At 39.5% G+C, this 17,511-nt stretch overlaps 1 protein-coding gene across 1 annotated transcript in view; it reads left to right on the top strand.

The window, feature by feature from the left end:
* Positions 1-3,419, top strand: part of crispld2 (cysteine-rich secretory protein LCCL domain containing 2) — a 14,100-nt gene extending 10,681 nt beyond the window's left edge. The window contains exon 15 of the mRNA XM_010770103.1: positions 1,831-3,419. Coding sequence (XP_010768405.1) covers positions 1,831-1,882 — 52 coding nt within the window. The 3' untranslated portion in view covers positions 1,883-3,419. The remainder of the gene's footprint in view (positions 1-1,830) is intronic.
* The last annotated feature ends 14,092 nt before the right edge of the window (positions 3,420-17,511 follow it).

The raw sequence follows: 17,511 nt of genomic DNA, 5'->3' as shown, positions 1-17,511 counted from the left end.
AGGAACTGGAACACGCTGTCGTATACGCTGATCCAGAGCATCCCAAACATGCTCAATGGGTGACATGTTAGGGTTAGGGTTCCGAAAACCCTAGGGTTAAACCCTAACCCTAACATGTCACCCATTGAGCATGTTTGGGATGCTCTGGATCAGCGTATACGACAGCGTGTTCCAGTTCCTGCCAATATCCAGCAACTTCGCACAGCCATTGAAGAGGAGTGGACCGACATTCCACAGGCCACAATCAATAACCTGATCAACTATAGGCGAAGGAGATGTGTTGCACTGCGTGAGGCAAATGGTGGTCACACCAGATACTGACTGGTTTTCGTAGCCCCCCAGACCCTGAGGCTGTGCGAAGTTGCTGGATATTGGCAGGAACTGGAACACGATGTCGTATACGCCGATCCAGAGCACCTGTGAGGTTGGATGGATTATCTCGGCAAAGGAGAAGTGCTCACTATCACAGATTTTTTCAGATTTGTGAACAATATTTGAGAGAAATGGTTATTTTGTGTACATAGAAAATGTTTTAGATCTTTGAGTTCATCTCATGAAAAATGGGAGCAAAAACAAAAGAGTTGCATTTATATTTTTGTTCAGTGTATGTATAAAATAATATTTGTCTTTAATGCTTTGACCAGCTTAGGCCATAATATTTGACCGGTTGGTGTCTGGTAAAGAAAAACCTTTTACAAGAAAGTCTAAAATATATCTTAGAAAAGGTGCTGTTATTCCCTATACTAGCTTGATTTATGTCACCAGTAATATTGCATGCAGGGGGTTCCCTGCAGGCGCTCCATGTTTCTCACATCACTCTCATGGCCTCGGCCGGCTGCAGTGGACTGGCTCAGGCCAGGAAGCCGTTGCGGGCAGTTCTGCTGGCAAGTGGGGTTGTAAGAGTAATGGTGTGGTTTGGTGTGTGGATGGGCCACACATGGGATCTTTGCTTACTTTACTCAGGCATTTCAATTGAGTGTGCAATGTGCTGAATGGCCAAAATATTCCAAGTCTGACTACTATGAAATCTAATGCAGAACTGTGAAGGCCTCGCTCAGGGCACTGGGAGAGGAGGTCAATAAACGGCGGAGAGAGAGTCTGTGCCATGTGCCAACATCATGGCAGGGTGGGCAGCTTGGACTGGACTCTGTTTCTGGGGAAGTAATCACAGCCTATCTGATTACTCGAGGATGGAAAGGCTGTCAGCCACTTAGTCAGTGCTTTCCTATATGGACAATTATCTGTGATCTGATACCAATCGCACTGGCCAATCATGATTATTGATCATGGCAGAGCCTCAAGGTCTCTCCAACAATGAACTAATTACAAAGTCATCAGGTTTAACACATGTAGGAAAAGGGCAGACTCAGAAAATCAGCAACAATGAGTCATAATGCCAACACGCCATTTCCAAAGATATTGTGCACACCATGTTTGTGTGATTTTTATTGAATTGGCGACTAGGAAAAATTGGTCAATACTAAAAGGCAGACTTCTTGGTATCACAAAACCAAAAATATGTAAAAACGTGTATTTATTTATATGACTCAAAGGGTGATTTTGCGCTTCAATTTGCTCAGCATGGGAAGTACTACTTTCCCTTTGAACACAGTATGATGGGGCTCTCTTAATGTGGAGATGTATGACACTTTAGACGGGATTCAGTATAACTCGGACTGTGCTGCTTCAAATTTGATCATGCCTGTCCAAAATATAATTCACAATTCCAGTGACTTTTTTACAGTTACATGCTTATTGCTGGAGTGCCCTGAGTTGCATCTGTATAAATGGTCTTGGTTGTAACACGCTTTTTGTGTTTCCTGTTTCCAGTAAGAGCCACACAGAGGGAGGTTCTTTCCGACTCTTTGCTGTGAGGGAGTGAGACTTCAGATCAGAAGTGCAGAGAGTCACCTCAGCGGCTCCTCGTGAGCAGGAAGTGCCCACATGTTGGAAACCTTGGTCGTTCATCTGTCTCTGTGCCTTCGTCAGAACAGACAGAACGCTCCAACACATTTCCAACTGGTAAAAGTCCAGTATTTTTTCTCAACTCCAGATATAGATACTTCTTAATAGTTAATTAATCTGTGAAACACACGTTATATATATTATTATGCATTTAACAGCTGGTGCTGGAAGTTTTGAGTTGTTGAGAAAGTATTATGTTTACATGTTTTTATTACAAATTCAAAATGGTTTTCATACACAGGAATGTATAATGATCACACTGTATTTAATCATTGTGTACAGAATATGATATTTTGTTTGTTTTAAAAATGGAGTACCATATATTAACAGATCTTATTTGATTGTATTGCCTTTTCTGCTCATCTGGATCATCTTTGCTTTTTGCTCTTAAGTATTTAGCTAAATCGTATTTATAGGTTAAGTGGTTTACTCATTGTTAGCGTGGACATTATGTTTGCTGGGTGATAAATGGAAGTGTATACAGGCAGCGGGCACTGCTGTACATAGATTTAGTTTCCCTTAAGAAGGCTAGTTTCACTTCAGTGCCAGGCATGTTGAGGTGAGTTAGTAGAAGTGTTACGTTGCTAAGTCCACTGTTAAGTATATGAGATATGAGTTATATGAGTATATGAGTACATAAGATAACAAGCTGCCATTTTATATTTATTATTGCTAAGTGCTTTCCTAGTATTCTAATCTCTCTTGTTTCTGTAAATAAATGAAAATGCAAAATTTGTCCCCTCCCCACCAAAGACAGATGAATGTGTCACATGTTCAGGAGAGTTTAATGTGTAGAGACTAAATCCTATCTCAAGGGGTGTGAACGATTTTTGTTATCATTAAACTGCAAAATGTTACACTTTGCAGCACATCCAACAAACAAATGTAGTATCACTACACCGGTTTAAGGCACTGTTGCCATTGGTACCTAATTGTAGTACTATTCTTAAAGCAATGCCTCATTTTATAAAAACGTACTAGCTTGCATTTTGTTTTTTGCACAGGAAAAATGCATTTTGAGCTTAGTTATCATCCCTCATGTTAACTAAGGCAAAGTGCAATTTGTCCTCCAGTACTTGGATGTCATAACAATAAGTATAGTCACTCTATCTCTTTGTTTCCCGGGGGATACAAACCATGCTAGTACAGAATGTTTTTAGAGTAAATACCTGGCCAAGAAAAAACTAATCTTTATCTCTTTATTCTACCTCAGTCCTATCGCTACGCTGGGCAGTTAAGTCTCTTCTATAAGGGAATTTTCTTGGGAAATGCTCAAGGTTTTGTAAAGGTTTGGGAACTGTAAATACTTAGATTATTCTGTTTTTAATAATCCTTATTGCAGTAAGATATAATTAATGTGTGTGATTTTGTTTAAATTGTCTTGTTTTTATACTGGTGTAGGGTGGGTTCTATATGTTTTGCACAATTTGAAAATAAAGTAAGATTTACAAATGCTACAACTGTTTCTGTGAACCATTTGTCCAGTAAATATATGCTTTTCTTTTACCCTTTTATTGAACTTTGGGCCACAGTGGCATTTCCACATGAGAGAAAATCTTTGTGATCTCTACTTTCTCGAATCTAGTTTGTCCAGTCCTGCATACATTATTTATTACGAATGAAATGTAGCCCCAGGCCACCCAGGATTGTCCGTTATCATTGGAAGAATATCGCTGACCATGTTCATAACCTGGCTCTGCTCCTTTCGGACACACACAGAGGGAAGTGGAACAATACATCGAAGCAATCGCTTTTACTTAAGGACCGCATACATAATCTGCCAATAGGGCTTTGGTTTATGGTGGAATGATTTCAGGGGAAAGAAAGTAACTCCTAGGATCCTGATACATTTCCATGACCTTGTAAACTCCCATGTTACAACCTCATTATCTGAGATAATCACTATTCCATAAATGCGGTTATTATTTGTCTCAGAAAAAGGGAGAGATGATCAGAGCATGTGAGGAGTAACTTCATACATCCAGGGCTTTTATAAAAGGCAGATGTTCAGTTTCAGTTAATCCATGGTTGGACAGGGCCCTGGCCACTTTACAGATAAACAGCTGCAACTGGCTCGTGTGATGACTGTTTTACTCCTATTGTCAATGGGGGAAAAGATTTGTACTCACCCTGTTAATCCACTGACTCCTCGGAGGAATAGGGCCAAGTCCAACCTTCTTGTCCTCAAATGTGCTTTGAAGAACATATTGTATTGGTTTTACAACAACTGCATCACATAGGACTCAAAGGGTATTATCATTAAAGATGTATTTGTTTTTCTTTATTGTCATTAAAGTCTCAGTGTAAAACATCTTCTGGATTATCTGGTGACCTCTATCCATGACTTTTCACACATTTTGTAAAATGACATATTAATCCATAGCCATTGCAGGTTTGTCACAAGAAAATAACTGAATTCTAACAGATTACCTTGTGTTTCCAACTATCTGCTAACACAAACAGGCTTTGGAAGTAATTGTGTAGTTATTTGGGCATTGAGCCACCACCACATTGCTTTTATAGGAGAAAATGTTCCTTTAGCATCTCTGCTTTTTCAACAATCTGTCACGTGTCAAGAAATTCAAAGAGATGGATGCACTGTGTCTGGCAGAAGTTTGGTGAGCCAATGGTTCTCAAACATTTCTGCAGCTTTTTCATTTTGGGTGTAAAATAAATAGAAGTTCTTCTTTTGTGATCTAGCAATGAATTCTCTACTTAATTGCCATAATGTGCATGAGCATTTTTGTAAATCGTGCTTCGTCTCCAAATCACTTGCAACAAAGGGATTACATTTGAGATGTTTCATTGAATTTTGTTGACAACAACTGTATAAGAAAGAGTGTCCACAAATTATCTGATGGAAGATTGAAATGTATGGAAATGTGTGTTTTAAAACAGCTTTGGAAGATTTTAAGTTAATATATATTCAGTGCAGGACCTCCAGGCAGGATCTTGATCACTGGACAGAAATGAGTTGTTTGTATGAGTGTATGTGGTCAGAAAGGCCAACAGTACGGCACATGGTTTCAAAAAAGCCAGTAGACTAGATTGTTTGGAAGAATTTTAGATTTTAGATTCTCAAAAGAGGCGTAAAAGAGATGTGGCTCATGTTGTTATGATGGGACTATGTCTGGCCTTCTTATAAATGTGGCAAGAGTTGTTGATACAAAAGGAGGATAGAGACGTTAGCCATCTATCTAAAAGGGAGTATTTGAAATGCAACTGAAATTAATAGGTTTAAATGTCTTCAAACATGATTTTACTCGATATTTTCTGTGATCTAAAGGTTACAGTGCAGCCTTTTTGATAGGTTTACTACCTACACATTTTTCACTGTTGAATTACATCCAGTCATGGCAGGGGTGCATTTGAGGCAATGTTTTGCATTACAGTGTGAAGACCGAACTGAGAGGAAAAAGAGGCCACACCACACCACAGCAAGTGGAACCAGATTAATCTAATATGACTTTATGGACTTAATATAGTATTTTAAGACACATAGTAATAGCAGAAGTAATTACATTTGCTCTATATTGTGTCTATGTAACTGTGCTGTGTCTTTACAATCAAGACAAAAATGTGATCTATCCTTTTATTATCTTTTTCATAAAGTTTACACCGTGTGTAGCCTCAGGAAAATTATTCAGTGAGGCAATTTAACTGGAAGTAATTTAGTGTGATATTATTTAAAAAAAGTATTAAGGTAAGATAATAACAAACCATAACATTGGCTAAGTAAAATAAGAAGTTAAATCAACAGTTCTAAACCAGAATTAAAGTAAAAAGATGAGGAAACTAAACCAACACAGATTGTGCCTGTAAACTCGCGTCACACTGTCCCGAAATTGACACCCGATGGACACACGAATATGGAATCGTGAATTTCGCACGAAGATGGCCCCGAACCACACACGAAGGCAACATTTACATTACATTTAAGACATACAACTGCAACGAAAGTAACAAAAACAATTATGTTAAAGTACTATGATACTGTACTGATATTTTCAGACTTTGTTCTTTACTTTATCCGTCTTTATATGTAGAAGATATTAAGTTTTCTCCGTAATGTTGTTTCCATAGCAACAACAACTTCCTGTCAACTCGCCTTCAAAATAATATATTATATCCCTTTCAGTTTCACAGAACACAAATTGGGTTATTTACATAATATGTTTACATGATTTTGTTGTGCAATAAATCAACCAGATCGACACACGATAAAGGAAATGTTCAAATTCGGCTCTGATCGTACCAACATCGGGCCATTCGTGAGCGCATCTTAAGCCATCGTATGACCGCAGGTGGAGTTTCTCAGGCTCCCCGGCAGCAACTTCGTTAGCGGTGGCAAAATCTTTGGCATGCCAACAAATTGCCGAAGGACCTTGCGAAGGTCCATTTTTGTGTTGAATTCGTGTGTCAATTTTGCCCTTCGTAAGGCCATCGTGAGGGCATCTTGTTATCATCGGTGCCATCGGGCATTCGCACCGATCTGAGTGAGGGCGAATGCCCGATGGCACCGATGATAACACGAAGATGACACGATTTGACAAGATGCCCTCACGAGTGCCTTACGAAGTTGCCGCTCACGAAGTTGCTGCCGGAGCCTGAGAAACTCCACCGGTGGTCATACGATGGCTTAAGATGCCCTCACGAATGGCCCGATGTTGTATCTGGTAGAGCCGAATTTGAACATTTCCTTTATCGTGTGTCCATTGGGTGTCAATTTCGGGACAGTGTGACGCGGGCTTTAAAGGGGACCTATCATGCCAAATGCACTTTTTGATGTCTATTATACATAAATATGTGTCCCCTGTGTTTCAGGGAACTCACGCAGCGTCAGAAAAATCCTCCGTACCCAAATCTCTAAAAACGGGGCTACAACGGAGCTGATCCAGATTTGCGTCCGATATGACGTAATATCGGAAATGTAGGCTAGCTTTACACCCACGGCCCTATCAGAAACGTTGCTATCAGAAACAATGCCCGACAGTTTTGGACGTAATATGGTCTGTGTTTAAATTAGCATCGCTAACACTCAGAGCTAACCTGTACTGCACAGAGCATGTGTGTGAAGAAGCAGGAAATAAAAAGGAACTCACCTTGTGGTATAACCGGTATAACCGGCAAGAGAGAAAGCCTTTGAGCTTCATACTGTTTCAGAAATTATCCTTGATAATCCATGATATGGCATTTCATCACCGCAGTATCTGCCGGTAGCATCTCCCACATGAGCTCAGCGCCCTCCTTTTTTTCTTTTATCAATATTTTTTTTTTTTAAGCTATACCCAAAATCAGCACTTTTGAAACAGGAAGTGAAATAGAGGGATATGAGGCATGGCTAGAATGGGTGATATGTTTGGTATTTTGAGCAATACACTTCATGGACATGTTTTTTATATATTTGTATATATCTGAGACCTATACTATTGCCTAAAAATAGCATAGGTGACCTTTAAGTTTGTTTGGCTGAAGGTATCTGGTAGTGCCGCCTGTGGTAATTGGTCACAGGTTAGACAGAGGGAGAAGGAATGGAAAAAAAGACCTGAGAGACTAAAAGCGGGAGACCTAGAAACACTAGGCTCTTTTAGCCTTGTCACTGTAGTATGAATAATCCGATGAAAATTGTAGGAATAGAGCATGAAGAACATTTCTAGCTTAATCTCCGTTGAGGAGGAGTATCTGTGCTAACTGCTAAGCTAACGCTGTAAATCGCTGTATTAAAGACACGCTGCTGTCAGGAGGGAGTGTTTCTGGAGAAGACTGAAAACTCACTGTAAGTTACTCTTTCTGTCATTTTGATCGCCGGAGGATAAAGACTCGGCTCACCCTTAACTCCGGGCCTGCAGCTCAAGAACCTGAGTTTTAGAATATCCAGTGGTTATTCGACATGAATTAGCTCTAGCAAAATCTGCCAGGATTTTAGTTGCAGGCCTATAGTTTATTTTGTTAAATAATATTCAATTTCATTCAGCATATTGTTTTCATTCATTGATCTGCTAATTATAATAAGTAACTTCTTTAAGATTATTATGAAAGTTCACTTTTTGTATCTTATTTGGTGAATACTATTTGTATATTGGACACACGATATTGTCTTTGGTGAAGTAGAGCAGAGAAAACTTAAAAAGATGTAATGTTACATTTGACAGTGTTTTTGCTTATAGTTGCCTACATTTTTTACCCTGAACAGGTAAACCTTAATCGGAGAAACCAAACCCAAACATCCTCTCGTACCAGTCTAAAGTTAATTGATATCTACTTTAGCATAATAAAGAGTGCAAAGGTGCTATATTTTAAAATCTAAAATTGAGGACTGCTCTACAGCCTCACAGAGATGCTAGAGTGCCTGTAGACTCTGATCTTGTTCATATATCTCTTGTTTCCTATCCTACATAACTACACTTGTAAATGTAACATTAGGAAAGCAAAAGTGGGCAAGGAGAAGCAATTCTTACAGAACCCTGAATTCTTAGTAATAGAATTCCAAGTGTTTCAAATTTATATTAATGTTGCAAAGACATAAAAACACAGAAGTATAAGTATCATATCCTGCACTCGTGTCGCCAAACCACTCAGGGAACTGCGATGATGCTCTCCTAAGTAATGTATCCTCTTCACTGTTTTATTTGGTTTGGTCTTCTGAGTTTTTCTCAGAATGAGAGCCACCGCGGTGAATCCCTGGCTGCCTTCCTTTGGGACGCTGTGTGAATCCTGGCCCACTGGGAGGTAAGCCCATGTGAGGGAACAAAGGGAGTTTGTCAGAAACATGATGAGGAATCTGTAGTGATGGTGTGTAGTTAACCAACGTCTACTGGAGTAGTTAAACAAAGCCTCACTTCCTGGTATATCTACAGTATAGGCTCCACATACTAGTTTGAAATGATCAGACCTCAGTTGTTGACAGTAACACAGACGGTTTTTCTTTTTTTCTCGTGACGCACTTCTATTCTGGGAAGAGTGTGCTGAAGATTCACAGCCTAATAATCAAACGTGCGTCACATAGTGTAACAGTCAGTGTTTTGTGGCATAAACCATAATTCATGTTATGACCTACTTTTGTCCCTATTCAAGGATTTATAGAAATTATGATTAAGAAAACATAACCTTTTAAGATGTTCGGTGAGTAAGTAAAGTTTTGTCTTGCTTTAACTGTGACTTTAAAACGAATCCTTTGGGACACATGGCGTTTAATTCAAGTTTAAGGAACTACAAGAATGATGATTGGCTCAAATTTGATCTCATAGATTGTTCAATTTTTTCTTTTGTATAACGTAAGTTCAAGGTAGATATCAGGAGTTAACTTTTTTTGTTTGTTTTAGAGTTTTGCTTTTGTTCTAACGAGAGATTATGTTTTCAGCTGCATCTTACTGTGATCCTTTTTGTTAATGTTGAAACGCACTGACTCTCTGACGTTAATATTTGTAAATCGCAAATGGCTATAGAAAAGTCAGGGGATTAACAATCGGCCATTCTTTCAGATCCATCCTCTGGAGACACTGAATGACCATGGATTTTATGGCAACTAATAGTGTTTGAGATATTTCATTATAGACCAAAGTGGTGGACTGACCAACACACTGAACATGTCAACCCTTGAGCCAATAATTTGTATTATTTGCATTTGTTTAAAATACATACATTGTACAGTGTATATAGCATACTATACTTTCACATAACATGCAGTCAGAGTCCTTAGAAATGTCCCAATTCGCTTGGGAAAGAAAAGGCTCTGCAATATATTCTTTTCACTGTTGTTTTTCTCAATGACTGAGTCCTGATGAGGTCTCATTCCATCCTCCTTTTAACTTTCCACAAAGGATTCCTATTTATCCAATACTTGGCTAATAATGGGTGCATGAAAAACTCTTTCAATATACCGGCTATCAGTTAAGCATTCTAAATATGGAGACCCTCATTATAGACAATATAACAAAAGGCACACTCATAACCTTGTTTTGTTTTCCAGCATCACACACTGGAGCCGACACATAATAACTTGCTGATAATGGTTGGCTGCTTCTTTTGTACCTCCTCTGCCACATTATTGCCCTGTTTGGTGAACATTTGAAGCCATTCAGTACCAGGAGAGCTTGTCCCCACTTTGTTTTGAATGCAGCGCTGAGACAAGTGGAAAGTTAACCAAAGTAAACAAGGCTTGAGGGCCAGTTTACTGTCTGTTTAAATAGCTCTATCCTCAGGGGGTTTTAGATAGTACACAAACAGTGAACCACTGAAGAAGATGGAATAAGATGCTTCTGCAAAGTTTGTTGAAGTTTTCCCTTCTGTGAGAGGCTCTGAGAGTTTGGACGAAACTGACCCCAGCCTTCTTTGGGCACTTAGTTTGTCCAATTAGTCTGATGTTCTGACAGCAACAATCAAAACAACGCATAAACATTTAACCTCAGCCAATATAGAAGTGAGACAGAATGCAACAACAGTGGTAAATAACCTGAATGTGGCTTTAAAAAAAGAAATTCAACGAGAATTATTGATGCCCTGGATTTTGGAATTACAAACGTATCTGTTGAGAACTGTTGAGGTGTTTATGTCAGACTGATGACAGGGCTGATCTTCTTGGTATCCAGCTAATGAAAGACGAATGTAGAGTGAAAGAGGAATGTCCTGGTCCACAGGGTTTTGGAAAGCACTTACACCATGGTAATGTTATCTTTTTTTTCCTTTTTAAAGCAAGGCTGCTATTTGGAGCAGTATGTGTAGTAGTAGTAGTAGTAGTAGTAGTAGTGTGCAATATGTGCAATGTATGTATATATTCCGTGAACAAATGTGCAATATGGCTGATTCTGATTCTAAAATGAGCTCAAATTCTTTCAGTGAAACTAAATGAATCCAGCATTAAAGGGTATAGAAGTAAATGCAATTGCAATATTCCTGTGAAGATATAAAATAATAATCTTTATTTAAAAAATATTTAAAGAAAAGAGACCGAAGGATGGTAAGTACATAAGCACAATATTTGCTTTTAACATGGTGACATATTTAAAACTTTTAAAACGTAATTGTTCCCAGTTGCTCTTACAGTATGATGTAAGCGTTGTTTTGTTTTGTTAAGCGTTATATAACTTCATCGCCTCCCACTCCGTGTGTCACCTACAGCAGACTACAATGTGTGTCGGATCTTGGCAGAGTTCATAAATCTCCCATTGAGCAACCCCCTCTTCTGTCAGCCTCTGCTCTATAGAATGGATGATAAAAACACTTTTGAAATTGAACGATGACAGTAGCTCTGTCTCCTGCTCTGTTTTGAGAAATATGCCAGATTAATTTGACCTTTCTGAATTCTGAGAAAAATAAACCCCCTACCTGAAAATGCTAATCCTAATTTAATGCTGGGCCATTTATTATATGGGACTCAATGAGCGTACAAGCAGATGTGATGCATCCATCACACTTGCAGAAGAAGACTCTAAATGAGGACTGGTTATATAACGGACAGTGCTTAGATGTGTTGTGCATACAGTGCAATACTCTAATGATACAGAGATCTCTCTTGCAGTTGGCACATGTTATTGTGTGATATCTAGTCATAACTTCTCACCAAGTTTCCCCTCCACATATGGTTTAAAATGTGGTAAGGTTAATGAAATGCCTAGACTGATGCATATTTCCCAGAAGGTCAGGATACTGGCTTCTGTGGATCTGTGATCAGCAGAGTTTATCGAAACAATTATGCTTACTTTAATGGGGACTAACCATCTAAGGGACATCTTTTGTTTGCATGTCATCAAATTGTGATATAAGTTTTCAATATTTGACACTCTTTGGGAGGACACAGAGACAAATGAGAGACAACTTTTGACACAACACAGTGTGGAGAGAGCATACACTGTATATATAAAGGCAATAGAGGAGTGGCGCCAGAGATAATACTAGAATAACCATGAATATAGAAATTAGCAAAGCCCAGTACCACCGTTTTATGACCTCATCCTGACCAACGTCCTGATATCTGACTCATACTCACGAGCTTGATTGACCTTTTTAAAATGCTTTAAATGCTTTAAATGCTTTAAAATGCTCTTCTCTGGATTTAGAAGAGAGTAAAGTATCTTCTAGGTATAGAGAACAATGCGACATAAACTTTCTTTCTTTCTTACATTTGTATTGTTTAGTTGCAGGAAGTAAAGGTCCTTGGCCACCATATAGCTCAGATATAGCTTGGTCCCCGTGCGGAAGACCTTGGTTTGAATCCGGCCTGAGACCATTTACTGTGTGTCACTTTGACTAATAAAAGCACTGGTTGCCCCCAAAAATCATTTAAAAAAGAAAGAAAGTAAAGGTCCAAGTCTTATCCCACTTCGATGGACTACAACGAAGGAAAATATAAAGAAATAACATGTGACAGACAACGTTTGGATTTACATTCAGTGAAGTAGGGGGTAAAACTTTATCTTTGTGAGAGCTGTTAAATCACCTCTCTGTCCAGCTTGGTGGATGAGGTGACATCTATTGGGAAAGGATCAATCTCCGTGCTAACAAAGCTTAACTCATTTTATATAAATAGTTATCAACTGATCCGATCCGGCTGATTAACCATTTTGTTAAAAGTCTGACAGTGTTTTTGAATTTAACCCCAATAGACATTGGAACATTGCCAGAATGAGCGTGCCAGAGAAGCAGGTGAGAGCCTGCATCTTTCACATGAAGATTTAACATCTGGAAACATTTTAAAAAGTTTGACTTGATGAAGGCGAGGCAGCACCTTGAATTGAATGAGCCCATGCCAGACACAGATTAAGGCCATATGCACTCCTTCCAGGGCTTTTCTCTACCGCTGCGGCGTCAAATACACCCCCATATCTCCCTCCCATGCAGACCTCAGAAATTCCAGTCATGGGTTTTGTAAATCAGAGAAGCGTTTAGCAAAGAAGTCTTTCTAAAAGACACTTCACAACATTTTGAAGACTTTAAAGAAAATGTAGATTCCATAGGTGGCGCATCAGGCAAATCACGAAAGGAAAGTATATGGGCTGATTGAAGTTGGAAAAAAATATTTTATTTATCAAAGACATTCATGTTCTCTTTGCCATACCGTTTCCAAACACGAAAGCGATCCATGATGGTTAGGGAGAAAAAGAGGCTGGGAGAAAATGGGCTAAGCAGGAAGCTTATATGCAAAACTAACTTAAAGTCAACAGAAAAGAGTCTTACTATACTGAAACATGCCTTAGGAAATATAAACCATATTTCTACTTAGGGCTGGGCTGTGTGACAAAAAACTCATATCATAGTATTTTTACAAATTATCACAGTATTTATTTGTTTTTCAATTCTTGTAAATGTATTTACATTTATACGTTTTTGCCCCACAAAAAAACAGCTGATCAGTGGTGGCCCTCATGAGTCGTATGTGGTGGAGGAATCAGAATGCAAGAAACAACTGCAAAATGTAAACCATTTTATTGTGCAAACTTTGCGTACCACATCACAACGTAACAACTAACAACAAAAGCACTGTTTGAAAATGTAAAAAAAAACACCTTTCCGTGACACTGCAGGGTTCCACTTTTAAATAATTATTTTATGATTTATGATTGAATAGGGGACTCCTTTCACCGCCGAACTGCTCGAGCGCCATTCGCCACTTTTTCAACGGTATTGCGGTATATGAAAAAATCATATCATACGGTATAAAGTATAAAGTATTTGGTATGAAACGGCTTCCCGCCCAGCACTATTTCTACTGTTAAATCTATTTAAATCACTTGAAATCTAGATGTTTTTCAGATATTTTCACGTAGCATAAGCTAGAACAAAACAGTTTACACGAAGCTGACAAGCGCAAACGCTTCATTTTTTTAACCACAAGACAGATGAAAACACTGTTCTTCATCAGACTGGATTCGGTTTATTCTGATGAACTGTGTGATCCAACATCACTCATTTGTGGTGATTGGGCGTTTTTTGTAGATTATTTTGTTTGATTTATGCTTGTGTATGCTTCAGCACATGCTTTACATATTTGTAGGATTTGTTATAAAATGTAGTAAAGCAATGCATTAATATCCAGGAACATTTGCTCATGGATGAGACAGACAGTTATGACAGCGTTGACAAGGGCTTACACTCACAAATAAGGTTCATAGCCAATCGTATGCCAATATTTCAGATTCTCATGAAGCCAAAATGAATCAGCATCTCAATGAATGCCCTGAGGTTACTTTTCCCATGTTGCTTATGTCAGTGGGCTTTCTGCACTGCAACTTTGGCACTGGCTGCTTATGCCAAGACAAATGCCAGCCTGGACCTCCCTGCCCAAGTCCCAGCTTGTGGCTGTGAGTTTATTATACCAGACTTCAAAAAGTCCTTAGCAAGTTGCATTTTGCGCAGAAGTACCATAGGGGCTCTGGGAAAGGTTTGGTTCCCAGACCGAAAAGGCCACTTTGAGCGGAGAGACAGGTTTCCTAGACTTTTTTGTGGCATTTTCCTTGGAGGTTTGAATAACTGACTGATAATAACAATAATAATAATAATAACTGACTGATGGGTGCTCTCATTCAATAATTCCCATATTTTATCCCCCATTACGCAAATTGTGAAATACTCCAGAGCTTGTGAGTATGTGGGCCTTTGCCGAACAATTAAACTCAAAGTTTTTGTGGCATTTTCCTTGGAGGTTTGAATAACTGACTGATAATAACAATAATAATAATAACTGACTGATGGCTGCTCTCATTTAATAATTCCCATATTTTATCCGCCATTACGCAAATTGTGAAATACTCCAGAGCTTGTGAGTATGTGGGCCTTCGCAGAACAATTAAACTCAAAGTTATCCTTTCGAAGAGTGATAGCCACTTTTGTTTAGGTTTACACATAAGGTTCAGACAGCTGTGATGAATGCATGTCACCTTCACTTTTGTCTGAGTAATTGTGCATGATTTGAACAGCTTTCACTCTAAAGGAATGTTTCTCTAGCTGTATCTAGATATCATTTGACATGCACTGTTTCTTGTTAAGAGAGGCATCTAGTATGTTATCGTGGAATAAAGCATAAACCAGAAATGTTTCTTTTTCATTTTCGGTAATTTATAGTCACTAATTATAATAGTGGGTGGATGGCTGTATTTAGACGTAAAGTTATATTTGAAATCTGGTCCAGACGACCAAACTGAGGGGGAAGAACAAAGTAAAGAAATCTTGTTTCTGTCTTGCCAAGAACCATAAATTATGTTTTTGGGAGTGGTGGTTGGACGTTGACGTCTGAGCTAACCAACTTACTCACTCGTTGTGGCATTGTCTCTTTCCAGTGACAGGAGATCAGACTGCTGACACAAGCGCGTAGCAAGCCTGACAGACTTGCTGACGCACATCATCTTCAAAGGCACCAACGCATGATTGAGCCAAGATGCCTCTCTGGAACTCATTAGTTGTGTCTAAAGGATAATCAGGTTTCAAAATACTGCTTTCACAATAGAGGAGTCCATCCAGGGTATACTTTGTTCCTCAATATCCCATCATGTCTGTCTTTGTGACCAATTCATTCAGTCAAAGAAAAAAAAAGACACATTCTTAGACACAGTGGCAACAGTTTCTGATCATTTTAAGGGTACAGATCAATCTCCATACACTCCTTTACATGGCCTATGCCTTCCTCTGAGGACTTTGCTTTACTGCTTCATCTTCTTCTTGGCTTCTTTAGAGCCAAGGATGTTTTGTACCCCTCAGTCAGTGTTTTCCTTCTTCCACAGTCTGCCTCACAGCGAGCACTTCCTGAGATCGGATGTTGTAATTCCGCTCGGTGTTGTTGAGATGGAAAGAGATGAAGGCACAGAGGTGGAGCTCCTGGTTCCGGAGGTTGTTGAAAGTGCTGCTTCAGGGCATATTTCTCTATGCATAAAGGCAGCAGCAGGTCTGGGTGAAGTAATATGAGTTCAGTCCAGAGCCTGAGTTGACGGGTAGAAATGAGCTGTGACAGCTGAAATAGCAGAGAATTTGAGCAAAGCCCAGAAACCATCTGAGACCCATCTGTACAGAAAGTTGTGGATGTTTTGACACCAGTTCCTAACATATGGTATATAGGACCTGACGTACCTGTTAAACATGCTCTTTCCAGCACTTGAGAAAGACTTAAGATCCTAAAGGACTAACAATCTATAAATAAAGTTGAATTGTTTTAGTATGTCCCTCAAGAGCTTGACCAGTGGATACCGTGATACACTTTTAGACCATGGCAAAAAAGGGAGAGACAGAATATGTGCTTTATTGATTTATTTCCAAAACATAAATTTAACTGCCACAAGAGATTGATGATATCAGTAGTGTCGGTTGGTGGGTGGGTGCTCGAAAAAAAAATCGATTTGGATGTTGCTCTGAGACACAACACATAGAGAAAGGATCACCGAATGTTTCAAGAGACAGAACGACACTTCTATACTGTTCAAATCGCAGTGGTCCAATACAAGTGCCATATCTTAGTTCCCTACTCCTTACAAATATGCAGACTACAGCTGGAAAGCAGGTTAAAACAACCTGTTATAAAAGCCATCAATATATTTATCTTTGGCACTGTTCTTATTGCAAATAAAAAACCCGTAAAAAACAATAAAATAGCAAAAACTCTCCTACAAAGAGGAAATTACTAACATATATGGCACAGACAAAAGAGCAATGCAGAGGTCCAGTTGTTGGGCCGGCACTTTAAGAATATCAAGTTTAAATCTTACTGGAGGGTCAAAACTATAGGTTACTTACGTAACCCCAGTTCTCAGAGTAACATGAAGTGAGATGTCTCACTATGGGATGCGCCTCATCGCGGAGCAAACAGAAGCATCAATCTCATTACGCCATTCCTGATTGGCTGGTGATCTTGACGTCAGCGTCAGGGAATCCACCCCCTATAAGTAGCTTGCGCTACGCCGCATGCGTCATTCAAAATAAGCACCTCTTCTCGCTTCACCATAGCAAGGAGGGCCGTCTGGTGAGACATCTCACTTCATGTTACTCTGAGAACTGGGGTTACGTAAGTAACCTATAGTTCTCATTCATAACACTCCGTTCGATGTCTCACTATGGGATATTGTAGCTCCCGTATTGCCAGACGAGCTTATCTCGAAAGTCACCAAGACCAACCAGAACTTAACAGTTAGAGCTCTAACTCAGCAGGGGCCCAGCACTGCATGGGCCACACTGGGAGCAGAGACGTCTAATCTGTAAAAGCGGACAAAAGTGAGCGGCGAGGACCAGCTCGCTGCTGCACAAATGTCTTGGATGGAAACACCCTTGAACAAAGCCCAGGATGTAGCCAGACCACGAGTCGAATGAGCACGCAAACCCGAAGGTGCCTGCAGACCCTGACTCGTGTAAGCCAAAGCAATTGCCTCCACAATCCAGTGAGAGAGCCGTTGCTTAGTAACAGGCTTGCCCTTCTGAGGGTTAGCCCAGGACACAAAGAGTTGGTCATTGTGACGAAACTCTTTTGATCTGTCCATATAGTGTAAGTGCGTAAAGCACGAACTGGACACAGCAAATTCGGCTGCTGTTCCCCGGAGGGACACAGCGGCGGAGGAAATGCCTCAATGTCAA

The sequence above is a fragment of the Notothenia coriiceps genome, unplaced genomic scaffold (assembly GCF_000735185.1).
Source record: "Notothenia coriiceps isolate Sejong01 unplaced genomic scaffold, NC01 NC01_scaffold00008355, whole genome shotgun sequence".
Classification (NCBI taxonomy): Eukaryota; Metazoa; Chordata; class Actinopteri; order Perciformes; family Nototheniidae; genus Notothenia; species Notothenia coriiceps.
The sequence above is the reverse complement of the archived record's forward strand: the minus strand, read 5'-3'. Positions and strand labels throughout refer to the sequence as shown.